The following is a 15957-nucleotide window of genomic DNA, read 5'->3' on the forward strand; positions in this document are numbered from 1 at the left end:
CTCTCCTCCACATCTGGACCATATCACATATAACAGCAGTGACCTATGTTACTGTAGCTGAAGTTACTGTAAGTTAACATCAGACTCTAACCTGTGACATAAACATCGTCTAACATTGTGTTTTAAAGTTATTCTGTCAATCTCAATTTACATTTCCTAATTTTGTGCTCATTAACTGTTAGTTGTAGCTAAGTATCCTGCAGGTCACAGCTGATCAATCATAACGGATCAATAACTGCTTTCTGGAGGTGCAGTTCGTCAATGATCAGCAGACAGAAATGTATCTATGTTAACATTCCTTCACAGAACTCTGTTACTGATGAATGTTAATCTCTCAGTTCAGTGAATGAAGAACAGTTCAGTTTTGAGTTAATATCTCTGTTATTTGCTTCAGACATGTTTTTCTCTACAACAGTGTATTTTCAGATAACTGTGGAGTTCATGTTAATGCTAATGATACATTTGAATAAAAAGAATGAACTTTTTTGTCCATCTAAGGCAGTAAAATGGTCTTTAGCCTCAATCAGGAAAACAAACCTTTCCATAAGATTAAAAAATATGACAAAACACAACACTCTATTGTGTTCCATTCATATCCTGATGTGTTCACTCTGATATTTAATGTTCCATCAGTTGGAATGAAAGAACTTTGGAATTGTTTTCCTCACTGTTAGTGTGTTTTCCTTCCAGCCTTGGTGTGGATTATTGGGAACCTCTGGTGTGATGGACTGAGAGCTCCAGAGAACATCAAATCACGTGTGCCACAATTATTAGTACCCCTGATGTTAATACTTTGTACAACCCCCTTTTGCCAACAAAACATCACCTAATCTTCTCCTATAATACATTTATAGAGTATGCTTCTGCAATAAAAATTGATTTATTTTAAGGCTTTCAACACATCCTAATCAGGGATCAGGGGTACCAATAATTATGGAGGATGCTGTAAATATATGTATGTGTGTGTGTGTGTGTGTGTGTGTGTGTGTGTGTGTGTGTGTGTGTGTGTGTGTGTGTGTGTGTGCCACCCCCTAAAATGTATCTGCCACCTCTTTGCCACTCTATTAATTTTTCTCCAGATGCGCCCCTGATCGAGTGCTTTATTGATCATCTAAGAGAAATTATAATGTTGCAGCAAATTATTAATCACACACACACACACACACACACACACACACACACACACACACACACACACACACACACACACACACACACACACACACAGCTGACAATGAGCTGACACCAGGTAAGAAAAAACACACGTGTGTGCATAAATATTACTGTACTAGATGAAAAAAGAATGAAAGATTTAAAATGAAATAAAAGTGCTATGGTGCACATTAAAGTCAGCATCTTAAATCAACTTTTTTAAATATTAAAAAAAATCTACACAGCTTGATTTACTGAGACAAATTGTAAAAATAAACTATGGTCCTTTTTTCTCTTTTGTTGTCTGTGGCTTCTGTGCACGTTATTAGTTTAGAAGCAATCATGGCACTCTGTTATTCGGTGTAACTTGATACCGGTGTGGCTCTCGCGCACTCTCTCCTCCCTGTTGCCATGGAAACAGGGCCGGTCCAGGTGGAGCCACTGGCTGGCGTTTCGTCGGTCACGTGGGGTCTGTGGCAGAGGAGACGCTGAGAAAGTGGTGTCTTCTTCACGTTCACATTAACGGCCAGTTCGTCGAGACGAGCAGCCCAGCCGTGATTTATCCTCGAGAGACAACTTCAAAAAAAAAAAAAAAAGGAGTGTTTTCTTCGTCCGAGAGGCGAGGCGCTTCAACCAGGACTCGTTCGGTGTTTCACTCACAGCGGACTCACAGCTGTTTCGGGACGTGTTTTGGTTGAAATCATATTTTGACTGGTCGCTGTGAAGACTCGCGGTGTTTCTCTGCTCTGCTCTTTTTTGTTAAAGTGGAAGTTTTTGTTTCCTTGCCTCCTGATCTTTTATTGTATTTATTTATTTATTTATTGGTTGAAGGCGCCTCCCGTGGCATGGACTTGTAGCGTTTATGCCACTGCATCTGGGCTCCCTCTGAGGACCGGGGCAGCCAGGCGGAGAAGGAACCCCCACGAAAATGGTGCATTACGGAATTTTATCGTCGAAACTTAGAGCGTCAATTCTTCGCCGTGGTGAGTGACAGCATGGGAAGAGACAGATCCAGGGAGCTTCCAGCCCGACGTTGATGAGACACAGCCTCCCTCTCCATGTTCTACTGTGAATGCTTGGCTCTGCTGCTTGTGGCCGATACGCGCACCTAAAGGACTTGCTGGGTGACGGGACGGCGGGCTGCGTTGTGATGCTTCTGCTCCATTTTTTTCTGATTTCAGTTTTGGTTTCTCCAGCAAGATCCGCGCTGTCCTAGAATGGCTCGCTTTGAAGAGGACCTGCCCAGCCGTTACGGTGGCAGTCCCGCGGCCCCGGCCAGAGGGGCCAGTCGGCAGCCGGGGCCTCCAGGGGGCCAGAGGATATACAAGCAGACGATGGCCCAGAGAGCCAGAACCATGGCAATTTACAACCCCATTCCAGTCAAACAGAGCTGCCTCACTGTCAACCGCTCTCTGTTCATCTTCAGCGAAGATAATATCATACGGAAATATGCCAAAAAGATCACCGAATGGCCATATCCTTATAGTCCAGTTTCAGACAAACCACCTCGCCGAACTCCGTCGAAAAATGTGCCCATTTAAGGTTCTTTGCTCACCGGCAGATGAAACGCGCATCTAGGCTATGATACACTATCTTCAGTAAAAGGGAAGCATGCACTCTTTAATTCGGCATGTATATAAAATGAACAGAATCAGTAATATTAGCAACATGTAAAACTTCCACAGTTATGTCTCTTGTTCTCATGATATAGAGGGATGAGCAGCTGGGTGTGCCACAGTTGGGAGCTAACCAAGAATGAATATCTTGCCTTTTTTTTTTTAATTTTCGGAAAGAGTTTACTTAGATATGTGTCACTTCAACTGCTAAGAGTTAAGGGAACCTTGAAGAGACTCATTTATAATGTAGTTATTTTTCCATAGTATGCCACAGAGTTTTAGGAGTTACCTTTTGGGAAACCTGTGTGCTTTCAATGTCATTTGGTGTTCTTACTTCGGTTACACCAAAGTTTAGTAACTTGTTTAATGCTGGGTCTTCTATGACAGGGTCTTCTTTTTTGTCAAGGTGTCTCAGGTTTTTATTGCCTGTGTTGTAGGAGAATGGAGTGGAACCTCTGATCAGAACAGATACCATATATTCATGTCAAGAGTGTCAGGGTGAGGTTTAGAGCTGATGTGTGGGCTTTTCGGTGACACACTTGTGGGACTTGTAGACTTGTCTCCCTGACATTTCTTGGTGAAGGCTGTAAGCTGCAGGTGGAGCTGTCCAGCGTGCTGAACTCTCAGTGAAGAACACCAAACCAGTAAAATGTAGCAAGAAAATACAGCCGCAATTCTAAATTATTTAGTTTGTAATCAGTACCACCTGTTGAATTTTGACAACATAATTTCTCACTGGTGTAGATTTTCAGAGTTGGAGTCTCTGGCTTTGTGTATTATATGTTAATGAATGTTTTAAAGTGTTGCAATTAAGTAATGTCAAGTTATGTAATAACCTCCATTGCTTAAGTCACAAGCTGGTTACCCTCAGTACTGAACAAATATTTATCATGTTTTGATGTTGCAGTGCATTACTGAGCCCTTTATCTTGATGCAGAATAATCTCAGCGGTGCTGCATGGTCATGTATCGTGGCCCAGGGCAGCTGGAGGCCTAGTGGATGGAGTCCGTTGGTGTGTGATCTTATTGCTGTTTGGGAAGGTAAATACAACTAGCCGAGGAAGTAGTTTGACAATTTTAAGTTTTGTAAAGGGCTCTCCAGCAAATGTACACCAAAATCTGACAAATAAAAGCCGCTGTATTCATTTAGGTTGGGCTTTAAAAAGTTGAACAGAAAGTCTGTATTAAACATCGCAGGCGTTGGGTTTGATAGAAGACAGCATTAATGAGGCAGAATGGCGGCTGTGGGAAGTGGATGCTCTAATGAAGGATGCTGTCCCGTTGCAATAAGGGAAATGTAGGATCTATTGTATGGTTTTCGAGCCATACAGGTCATACTAAATGACAACTCATGAAGGTAAATTACTGCACCTGTTTTAAGTTTTACTGTACCCTATTTCCATACTTGCATACTGTCATAGCAGTTAGTGTAAAATCCATCAACATGCTTTACTGTTTCAGACTAGCAGGAAATGGTACAACATATGTGCTAGGCATGAAAGATGCTATTTATTGATTCATATTTATCATTAGTAGTAAAGGAGACCAATAGCTGATATCAAGAAGTGATATATACTTGGAGTAAAAATTCTAATGCTAATGTCAAAATTTTGAAGAAAAAAACACCAACTCCAACACAAAACTACAAAACTGTGTTGACATGCCCTCATTTATTCACATTTTACATATGTTTAATTAAAAGGGGCACTTTGCAACATTTATCCCAGTGTTGATTGGCTATTACTCATGACCTATAACTGAACATTAAATAAATCATACTATTTGGATTAAAAATAGTTTTTGAACTGATGTCAACAAAATATCTGAGTTTCTTGGAAAGATGAATAAAAATTCTGAATTTGGATTCTTGCTAAATTTGAGCTGGCCTGTGCCACATATGAGCTTGGTAATTGCCAATATATTTCTTGTACTGTTTTGGCATATTGATTTATATTTCACTCACTCTAGTTAAACATCCACTACCAGTCAAAGGTTTGGACACACCTTCTCATTCAGTGGTTTTTATTAAATTATTGTATATATTGTAGGTTAGTACTGAAGACATCAAATCTGTAAAATAATACATATGGAATTATGTTGTAAACAAAAGTGTGTTAATCTTCAGTACTAATCTACAATGTCACAAATAATACAATACAAATACAAATAAATAAAAGGCACTGTGTCCAAACTTCTGACTGGTAGTCTGTGTCCAGCTAATTTCAACAGACCAGGTCTGTAAAGGACAGTAACTGTGTGGCTATTTTTCTGTCTGATCCAGTTTTATTTGCCTTTCAATGAAACTCTGGTAGATCCTGACATCAGTTTATGAACTGTTTTATCGCATACATTACAAGCACACTAAAAAAAACATGTCCTTAATATGTGCACTAAGTAGTCGTGGACAAAGTTTCCATGCCCTTGTAAAGACCATGTTTTCCATGACAGTTTTGAGTTTCCAGTGACTTCTATAACTCAGATTTTTTTATGATGAAAGCATTGAAAGTCATGCGTATTTGTCACAAAAACAATCCTGCTTTTTGCTTCTTTCTTAGATTTACTACAGGTCTTCTGGAAAAAGAACAAAATCTGCTAAGCCAGAAGCATACAGACAGCAATTGTATGATTTAGTTGAATCTCTTTTGACATTTTTCACTCTAATAGGGTGCTTTTTGGTAGCTGTCAACAAGCTTCTGCAAGATGTGTAACATTTCCTGTGTGTACAAGAGTTCCTTAACACTCTCACTCCATTTGAATACATGATCCTGGCCACCATTATAGCAAACTGCATTGTGCTGGCCTTGGAGCAACACCTACCAGCCTCAGATAAAACCCCGATGTCAGAGCGCTTGGTAAGTATTACTGCTGTCTGTTTCCTTATTGTTTCACAGTTTATTGTTTCACACAATAGAAACTGCAGTAAAATACAACTGCTGTGATGATTTTTTGGAGGATTTCTGATGTCTGTTAGTGAAACCATTCTGGCTCCAGTTTGTATAACTGTAAAACAGCTGAAAGAAACTCGATGCTCTGGTTGTTTTTACTTTACAGACTGTATCTACTGGTATAAAGTTCTAGGCTTCTGCTTTCCTGAATCAACCTTTCCTCTTTTTCCCTGTCCCCTTGCTCATAGATTTGAACATTTCAGCGTCAAATGAGTGGAAGTATGAAATGGTGCATTAATACTAATGCAGACTATTTAATGGAAGACAGTTTAGAATACCAAGTACAGTTACTAGGGCTGCGTGATATGGTGTTTTGCCTTTGGTAATGACGTAAAGCAAATTAACTTTATGCCTTTTTTTTTTTGCTGCTTGATACAAAAAAAAACTTGCATGGTTCACATTTTCCATGACTAATCTACAAGAGAAATCTGTCTGGCAAATCATCATGTACTCTGTTTGAAAGTTTTTTCGATATGGTGTGTGTTTATGTAACTTTACCTAAAAAGACAGATCAAATGCAAATTTAGTGAGGAACAGCAGAGAAACAATGAAAAGGAAGATTTGGTTGCAATAAGAAACACAACTTCAGTTGTATGAAAGTATCTCAGCTACAAAAACGATGATATTCACCAAAAATAGGGTACTTTATTTTACAGAGGGTCTGAGAACCCAGACACTGACCAGGCAGAGACAGGTGAGGACCTAATAGGCTTTATTAATGAGAATTAAACTGAAACCAAAGCAGGACAGGTTAAATTAAACTAAGGGTGAAAATAACCAAGCTTACTGCCCTAACAAATTTAAACTCAAGATATATGTAATTTCAGTTAACTAAAGAACAGAATATAATTTCAAGGGGCTAACTGGGGGGAGGATAGGTGGAACTAAGACTTCATTCAGAAAAGGAGCAAAACTACACAAACCCAAGAAAACACACAACTAACCAGTGAGGGGAAACCTAAGAAAACTTAAGATGAATTAACCAAGCTAAACAAACAAAATGGGGATACTCACAGAACAGAGGAAATTAAACTATCCAGGCAGGCAGGCAGGCTTGGGGAATCCATGACGGCAAGATAAGCCATAGCTGGTGAAGGCTGGGGGGCGAATTCAGACGGTGAGCATGTTGTTAATACAGGGCGGTCAGACAGCAGTGACTCGGGGTGGGCAGGAGGCAGATTGGGGACCGGCAGAAACATGAGGTATGAATGTCTATGGTTTGGCAGTGTGTGAACGAATGAGTCGAGCCTTGATGGAGCGAGGTGACTGTGGGCAGGTGAGCCGATCCCTACAGCTGGCTCCAATCCCTGCAGCCAAGCTGACGACATACAGGGCAGGAATGACAGAGAGAGAAAGAGAGGGGGCTATGCAGGGCTGAAGCTGGGGTCCTGACAATTATAATTGTTCTGGCATATTGCAGGAGTTATATGTCGCACTACAAGACAACACAACCAGCTTGTTTTACCATTTAAACCAGGAACACAAAGGTCTATATGACAGGTTCAAGTCCAATCTGAAAGCCATCCAAGAAAAAAATCTCACCCGCAGTGGTTGAAAACCCTGGAGAGCTGCCTTTGATCCGTTTTGTACATTATTACCCCAGGTTACCCCTGCTGTGCCTCTCCCCACCCCAGGTCTCTTGTTAACTCTGTCTATTAACGAAGCGAGCGCTGTAAGCCCTTCTGTCCAATCAAAGAGCTGGCAGTGGTAGGGGGATGGCTGATTTAAGAATGAAATGTCACTCCCTGAGGCAAGGAGCCTCCCAGCTGCTGCTTTCATTGATCCTCCGTGATTTGGGCTGAATCCCTAAGACAGACCATAGAATTCATGATGAAATGATGTCATCAGAAATATTGTCAGATCCATGTCACTGCAATTATACAATTTCCCATACAGGTTTTCTGTCTTTACTCAGCTATTCTCCAACCCTAGTTACCAATCTGGAGACAGAAACATCTTGACTCCTATCAGGGAGTTGTAATTGTGGAAGACTAGCAGTCAATGATTATATTCATAACCGATTGATCTGTCAATTATTTTACTAGAAGCTGTTAATAGTTTAATCTGTTAAATGTCCAAAACATTTAAAAAACAGTGAACAGAGTCCAAGACCATTGTTCAGTTTATTGTGACGTATTATGAGATATGACAACAAAACAAAACAAGATGTCTCATTTAAACAATTAATCCTCACATTTGACAAGCTTGAAACATGACTAAAATAAATTATTGACTGTTCAAACACTTTCCAATTAACTCACATAATTGGCTCATCATTTCAGCACTGGTTCATTCAAACCTTACTGTTATTTTTAACTTATGTTGTTGCTAATGTTGGGCTTGCGGTTTCCTGCTTTACTGCTTATCTTAAAGCTCTAATTAAAGCCATACACAGTGATTACGTAAAGTATTCAGACCCCTTGAAATTTTTTACTCTGTGTCATTGCAGCCATTTGCCAAAATCAAAAAAGTTCATTTTATTTCTCATTAATGTACACTCAGCGCCCCATCTTGACAGAAAAAAACAGAAATGTAGAAATTTTTGCAAATTTATTAAAAAAGAAAAACCGAAATATCACATGGTCAGAAGTATTCAGACCCTTTGCAGCGACATTCATATTTAACTCACATGCTGTCCATTTCTTCTGGTCCTCCTCGAGATGGTTCTGCTTCTTTATTGGAGTCCAGCTGTGTTTAATTAAACTGATTGGACTTGATTAGGAAAGGCACACACCTGTCTATATAAGACCTTACAGCTCACAGTGCATGTCAGAGCAAATGAGAATCATGAGGTCGAAGGAACTGCCCAAGGAGCTCAGAGACAGAATTGTGGCAAGGCACAGATCTGGCCAAGGTTACAAAAGAATTTCTACAGCACTCAAGGTTCCTAAGAGCACAGTGGCCTCCATAATCCTCAAATGGAAGAAGTTTGGGATGACCACAACTCTTCCTAGACCTGGCCGTCCAGCCAAACTGAGCAATGGTGGGAGAAGAGCCTTGGTGAGAGAGGTAAAGAAGAACCCAAAGATCACTGTGGCTGAGCTCCAGAGATGCAGTCGGGAGATGGGAGAAAGTTCCACAAAGTCAACTATCACTGCAGCCCTCCACCAGTCGGGGCTTTATGGCAGAGTGGCCCGACGGAAGCCTCTCCTCAGTGCAAGACCCATGAAAGCCCGCATAGAGTTTGCCAAAAAACACATGAAGGACTCCCAGACTATGAGAAAAAGGATTCTCTGGTCTGATGAGACCAAGATTGAAGTTTTTGGTGTTAATTCTAAGCGGTATGTGTGGAGGAAAGCAGGCACTGCTCATCACCTGCCCAATACAATCCCTACAGTGAAACATGGTGGTGGGAGCATCATGTTGTGGGGGTGTTTAAGCTGCAGAGACAGGACGACTGGTTGCAATTGAAGGAAGGATGAATGCGGCCAAGTACAGAGATATCCTGGAGGAAAAGCTCTTCCAGAGTGCTGAGGACCTCAGACTGGGCCGAAGGTTCACCTTTCAACAGGACAATGGCCCTAAGCACACAGCTAAAATAACAAAGGAGTGGCTTCAGAACAACTCTGTGACCGTTCTTGACTGGCCCAGCCAGAGCCCTGACCGAAACCCAATTGAGCATCTCTGGAGAGACCTCAAAATGTCTGTCCACCAACGTTCACCATCCAACCTGACAGAATTGGAGAGGATCTGCAAGGAAGAATGGCAGAGGATCCCCAAATCCAGGTGTGAAAAACTTGTTGCATCATTCCCAAGAAGACTCATGGCTGTACTAGCTGAAAATGGTGCTTCTACTCAATACTGAGCACAGGGTCTGAATACTTCTGACCATGTGATATTTCAGTTTTTCTTTTATAATAAATTTGCAAAAAAATTCTACATATCTGTTTTTTTCTGTCAAGATGGGGTGCTGAGTGTACATTAATGAGAAATAAAATGAACTTTTTTGATTTTGGCAAATGGCTGCAATGACACAGAGTGAAAAATTTCAAGGGGTCTGAATACTTTCCGTACCCACTGTATATTTAAAGCCAAATACAGAAACTGCAAAACACAAGATTTGGGAAATTTTACACTGACAATATAAACCTGACTTTGTTTATACTGAGACCAGAACAGTACTATTTATAATTCCTTCCCAGGCTTTTACTTTGAAAGACCAATTTCAGGAGAAGATCCTAAATTTTTAAAGGCTTCTTAAAGTCAAAATACTGCCAAGGGTGTATAATAGTCCAAAAGTGGTATTACAGCTCTCGAAAGGTAATATGGCAGCGATAGTTTTATGTCTGAAGGACCGTGTTGGAAGCAGTGGAATCATCCCATTCACAGTTACAGGATAACTGGGAATATGCACTTTCCTGTATCTGAATGATTTAATTGCTTTATGACAAAAGTTACTCCAGGTTCAACTTTTTGCTGAAAACACCGTGTTTTTTTGTCTCAGTCACTTCTGTCAGTGCACTCAATACACCAATGCAGTGTTCTCACTGAAAAGATTATTTCCCCTTATTAATCCCACGAGGGGAAATTTGGATTTTTTTTTCCACAAGAGCGCAAGGGTCAGCCGCAGTACAGCGCCCCTGGAGCAGGAAGGGTTAAGGGCTTTGCTCAAGGGCCTTGGGCTACCTTCTGATTAGTAGTCCAGAGACTTAACCGTTGCACCACCACTGCCCCCTAACATCAGTCAAAACACACCGTGACTTTATAGAAGATAACCATTATTCTGTATCAAATCTTTTAAGTTGCGTTTTTTTGCTACAGAATTTTTTCCTCACTGTGGACTCATATTTCACAGCAACATGCGCTTGTCTTGCACTTGTAAGGAAACACCTCAACCATGGATGGAAAGAGAAATAACTCCAAAATGTCTTCTGTGCTCGATAGCAAAGTTGTCCTGCCATAAATTGTAATTGTAAACAAGGGTTAAACTTTTTTCTTTGTTGTGTTCTTTTTTTTCCAAAAACTGAAAAAAGACAACGCTAAAATCAACATGTAGGATGCTTTCCCACTTTACAGAAGGTTGATGAAGTTTCTGTTATAGAACAGTTCATACAGTAGGCTCCATCATGTGAAACAGTAGCTTTGCTAACAAGCATCATAGAAACATGTTTAAACTTGTGTTCAGGTGTTTTGGATTTTGTCAACATTAGTGCCACGATTTTGGAATTAGAAATCATATTTTTTTACAAACTTCTTTACATAGAGACTACTGTGAAGTATTTACTGAACATGACTGTAAGCAGTCAGAAGAATCAAGTGATGCCTCTCAGAAATTTGTATCCAGACTCCAAAACAGCGACATGCTTTCATGATTTATTTGGATTTCAAGCAGTTTTTCTGTTGAACTGAGCTATTGTGTTTTCTTTAAGCAAAATTTACCATTGCCAAAATTTAAGTAAGTTTTGTAACCATCTCTACCAGCACTCAAATTAAGTGGTGAAATACTGCATATTTCCATATTTACTAATTTTTCTGGCTTGAAAGAAGTCACATTAGATAATAGTGAGGGATAAAATACTGGAATCATGCAGTGATATTCACATTGAGTTAATTTCTTTGACTGTAGAACAACTTCAGATTTCTGAGATGTCACTAAAACTGACAGATTTACAGAAAGGAAAAAAATCGAATGACATGATTTCAGTATCGTTACTGATAGTTCTTCAGGGTGTTGAAGTATCTGATGCAGCTCTGAAAATGATCATGGATCACTTAATTTTCTAGACCAACAGACTGAGACCCTGAATCTGTTGAACTTATCTTTTGGACACTTCTCTCTATTCTATTCATTTTATTACCATAGATGAAAGTATATAATTTCATGACTTCTCTTCACTGTACTCTCCTTTTTCCCAACAGGATGACACAGAGCCCTACTTTATTGGAATCTTTTGTTTTGAGGCTGGCATCAAGATCATTGCCCTGGGCTTTGCCTTTCACAAAGACTCCTACCTGCGTAATGGCTGGAATGTAATGGACTTTGTGGTGGTCCTAACAGGGTGAGTAGCACTGGCCTAATGGCTTATACAGCTGCTAACTGACAGAACTGATGGGCAGCAGCGATTAATGAGGGGAGAAGAGAGCTTTGCTCTGTGTGTGTGTGTGTGTGTGTGTGTGTGTGTGTGTGTGTGTGTGTGTGTGTGTGTGTGTGTGTGTGTGTGTGTGTGTGTGTGTGTGTGTGTGTGTGTGTGTGCGTGTGTGCTCAGGTGCTGGCTATACTTGTGGGGACCAAATGGCCCCACAACTGTAGGAAAACCGAAAACAATGTCACTTGTGGGGACCTCATTTCGGTCCCCACAAGTTTAAACAGTGTTTTCTTGGCCATGTTGTTGTTACTGAAAAAAGTAAAAGTGCAAAAACGTTTCTTTAGGGTTAGGCATTGTTTTGGTCTGGGTTAAGGTTAGGGTAAGGGTTAGGGGTTAGATATGAATGAGAGTCAATGGTATGTCCCCACAATGATAGAAAAACATAGTGTGTGTGTGTGTGTGTGTGTGTGTGTGTGTGTGTGTGTGTGTGTGTGTGTGTGTGTGTGTGTGTGTGTGTGTGTGTCTTGCATTTCCAATGATTAGTAGAGTCGAGCCATCCCAGATGGTGAATGGCAGCGTGTTTTCTTTCCGAATAAGCAGATAAGGTGGCATTGTCTGCATTAGACGTGCAGAAAGCCAGAGGGAAACTGGTTTACACAGTGCAGAAATTACTGCAACACAGGATTTCAGTCTCTTTTTTCGGTGGGCCGTAAGATCCAAATCATACAGATATTCTACCTAGAACGAGTTTTTCCTTTTCCATGACTTTTGAAGTTGACAGGCACAGGGACCACAGCTGATGTCACTCTGTGAAAAGGACTGTTTCAATATGTTTTGTGGCAACTACTGTATGACTGCAGCTGTTAGCTTTAAACATCACTGATCCTTCTTTGCCATGAAAAAGTATCCTGATTTCTGTGTTTTTTGCATATTTATCACTCGCAAAGGTTTCAGATCATCAAACCAATTTTAATATCACACAGAGACACCCCAAGGAAATACAAAATGCAGTTTCTAAATGATGATTCAATTTATTAAGGCACAAAAAAATCCAAACCTATCTGGCCCAATGTGAAAAAGTAATTGCCCCCTGAACCTAATAGCGAGTTGTGCCACCTTTGGCAGCAATAACTGAAATCAAGTGTTTGCGATAATTGGTGATGATTCTTTTACACCACTGTGGACGAATTTTCGCCCACTGTTCTTTGCAGAATTGTTTCAACTCTGCCCTATTGGAGGATTTTCTAGCATAAACTGCCCATTTAAGGTCACACTACAGCATTTCAATTGGATTTAAATCCGGACTTTGACTTGGCCACTCCAAAACCTTAATTTTGCTTTTTTTGAGCCATTTAGAGGTGGACTTGTTGGTGTATTTTGGATCGTTGTCCTGCTGCATGATCCAAGAGCGCTTGGGTTTGAGGGCACAAACTGATGGCCGGACGTTTTCCTTTAGGATCTTCTGGTAAACAGCAGAATTCATTTTTCCATCAATCACAGCAAGTTGTCCTGGTCCTGATGCAGCAAAGCAGCCCCAGGCCATCACACTGCCACCACCATGCTTTCCTGTTGGCATCATGTTCTTTTTATCAAATGCTGTGCCATTTTTACGCCAGAAGTAACGGGCTGTATACCTTCCAAAAAGTTTGATTTTTGACTCATCAGTCCACAGAATGTTTTTCCAAAAGTCTTGAGGATCATCAAGATGCTTTCTGGCAAATGTGAGGTGAGCCTTTGTGTTCTTTTGTGACAGCAGTGGTTTTCGCCCGGGAACTCTCCCATGGATGCCATTTTTGGCCAGTGTCTTTCTTATAGTGGAGTCGTGAACACTGACCTTAACTGAGGCCAGTGAGGCCTGCAGTTCTTTGGATGTTTTTCTAGGTTCTTTTGTGACCTCCTGGATGAGCCGTCGTCTCACTCTTGGAGTTATCTTAGTTGGTCGACCACTCCTGGGAAGGTTTGCCACTGTTCCCAGTTTTTTCCATTTGTGGATAATGACTCTGACAGTGGTTCGCTGGAGTCCCACAGCCTTGGAAATGGCTTTGTAACCTTTTCTGGAATGGACTGATTTCAATCACTTTTTTTCCTCATTTCTTGTTGAATTTCTTTGGATCGTGGCATGATGCGTTTGTTCTTGAGATTTTGTAGCCTACTTCACTTTGTCTAACAGATTCTATTGAAGTGATTTCTTGATTTAACAAAGGTGGTGGCAATCAGGTTTGGGTGTGGCCCATGGAATTCAACTCAGCTTTCCCAAAACTGTGGTTAGTCACAGTTACTTTGTGATTTAACAAGGGGGCAATTACTTTTTCATATAGGCCCAGAAGGGTTTGGATTTTTTTTTGTGCCTTAGTAAATTGAATCATCATTTAGAAACTGCATTTTGTATTTCCTTGGGTTGTCTCTGTGTGATATTAAAATTGGTTTGATGATCTGAAACCTTTGCAAGTGATAAATATGCAAAAAACACAGAAATCAGGAAGCAGGCAAATACTTTTTTATGGCACTCTACATCATAAGTGAACAATTCACACATTTGAAGTTCTGACATCAATAGCTCATTAAATGTACGTTGTCAAACCATAAACGTTACCTCTTTCCCATTGTTGAAAGGTAGACAAAGTGCTACAAACCCTGTTTTAGCAAAAGTAGCTGTCTTTCAAGCTATGACATTGATGTCTGTGCGCAGCCGGCTGTCCAACGAGTGAACAGGGACCATCTGCAAATTGCATCTTATGGGGGCTCCAAGCCAAACAGGTTGGGTACTGATGTAGAAGGTCATGGTGGAGCTGGCGTCTAACCCAGCTGGCAACCTGGACAGGTTGCCAGTCCATCACACACAGTCATGCACGCTCACTCCATCGGCAATTTAGATTTGCCAATTAATCTAAGCATATCATCTGAATGTGAGAGGAAGCTGAGGCACCTGATGAAAACCAGTGCAGGCACAAGGAGAACAAGATAATACCAGTTTTTCTTACATTAGTGACTACAAAACTATCATCAAAACAGTAGGTGTTCCACGCTGTAAATAAGCTCACAAGTCATGTTAGGAAGCCACAAGTGACTCCTGTGTTGGCAAGAATGGTGGAGGCCAAGAAAAATGCAGTGATCACCACCAAGACCATTCTGATGAATCTGAGCAATTCTGGAAGCAACAACTCAATCAGACACTCCAGTAGACACCAAAGAGGAGTCCACATCACTAAGACAATCATACAGATGCCCACCAGGCCTAGCCTAGCCGCGCGAGACAACCCACAGCAATGAATTTAATTCTCTGCCAGGGTGGGTCTAGTTACCCTCGGTAAGCCTCGAGGTTGGATGCTCCTAAAACTGGCCGGACGAATCACCATGAAGTGTAGAGTCAGAAGTGACGACAGAGGCGTGACGATTCTGACAGAAACAACCGGAAACAACTAGCATAGCCACGCTAGACAACCCACGGCAACGAATTTAATTCTCTGCCAGGGTCGACAACAAAAACAACAACAGTCGTTGAGCTCCATTAGCACCGACTCTGAATAATCTTTCTGTTAACATGTCTGTAATATACTTGAGCTTCACCCATTGACTGTATAAATAAGGCTTCACCGAACTACCGCATCCTCTGATTTCCGGTGCTCTTGGAACTACGTCAGCCTATTCGTTGTGCTGATTGGTTGTATACCTACCCAATTGCTGCAGAGTGATTTGAAAGACAACCTTTTAGCCTGCCTCCCTCCCTGTCGAGAGTTCCTAGACCCTTGTGTCTTCAGACCTGGGTCTAGCGCGGCTAGGCTACACCAGGCCATTACAAAAGCTCACTTTAACTATGGTTGCATGAGATGAAGTTGGAGTTGTTTGGACACAAGTTTATACCTTTCATTAGGAGACAATCCACACAAGCAGTTACCCCCAAGAAAAACATCCACACGGTCAAGCATGGTATTGGAAATGTGATGTTTTGGAGGGTTTTCAGTGGATGGATAACCTAGTCAAAGTGACTGATGCAGTGGCAAATCAAGGCTTTACCATTAATTGTGGACTTAATACATTTTTTAGTAAAAATGTATGAAAGCAACAACATAGAAAGAAATTAAAAATTACAACACTGTCTTAATGTGTTGTGTCAATTGTTTGTCATTTCCAGCTGTAAGAAAGCTATTTGTCAAATAAAAACTCACTATAAATCAAAGTTTGCTTTACTCCATTTTTAACAATTGATTGAAAGTTCCCT

The 15957-nt window shown here is 40.8% G+C and overlaps 1 protein-coding gene across 10 annotated transcripts in view; it reads left to right on the top strand.

The window, feature by feature from the left end:
• The first annotated feature begins 1608 nt into the window (after nt 1-1608).
• Nucleotides 1609-15957, top strand: part of LOC110964507 (voltage-dependent N-type calcium channel subunit alpha-1B-like) — a 252634-nt gene continuing 238285 nt past the window's right edge. For all 10 annotated transcript variants that reach the window (XM_051950632.1, XM_051950642.1, XM_051950638.1 and 7 more), the window contains exons 1-3: nt 1609-2625; nt 5513-5619; nt 11572-11711. In XM_051950632.1, the coding sequence (XP_051806592.1) occupies nt 2370-2625; nt 5513-5619; nt 11572-11711 (503 nt within the window). In that variant the 5' untranslated portion in view covers nt 1609-2369. The remainder of the gene's footprint in view (nt 2626-5512; nt 5620-11571; nt 11712-15957) is intronic.

Source organism: Acanthochromis polyacanthus, chromosome 7 (genome assembly GCF_021347895.1).
Source record: "Acanthochromis polyacanthus isolate Apoly-LR-REF ecotype Palm Island chromosome 7, KAUST_Apoly_ChrSc, whole genome shotgun sequence".
In the NCBI taxonomy this organism is placed as follows: Eukaryota; Metazoa; Chordata; class Actinopteri; family Pomacentridae; genus Acanthochromis; species Acanthochromis polyacanthus.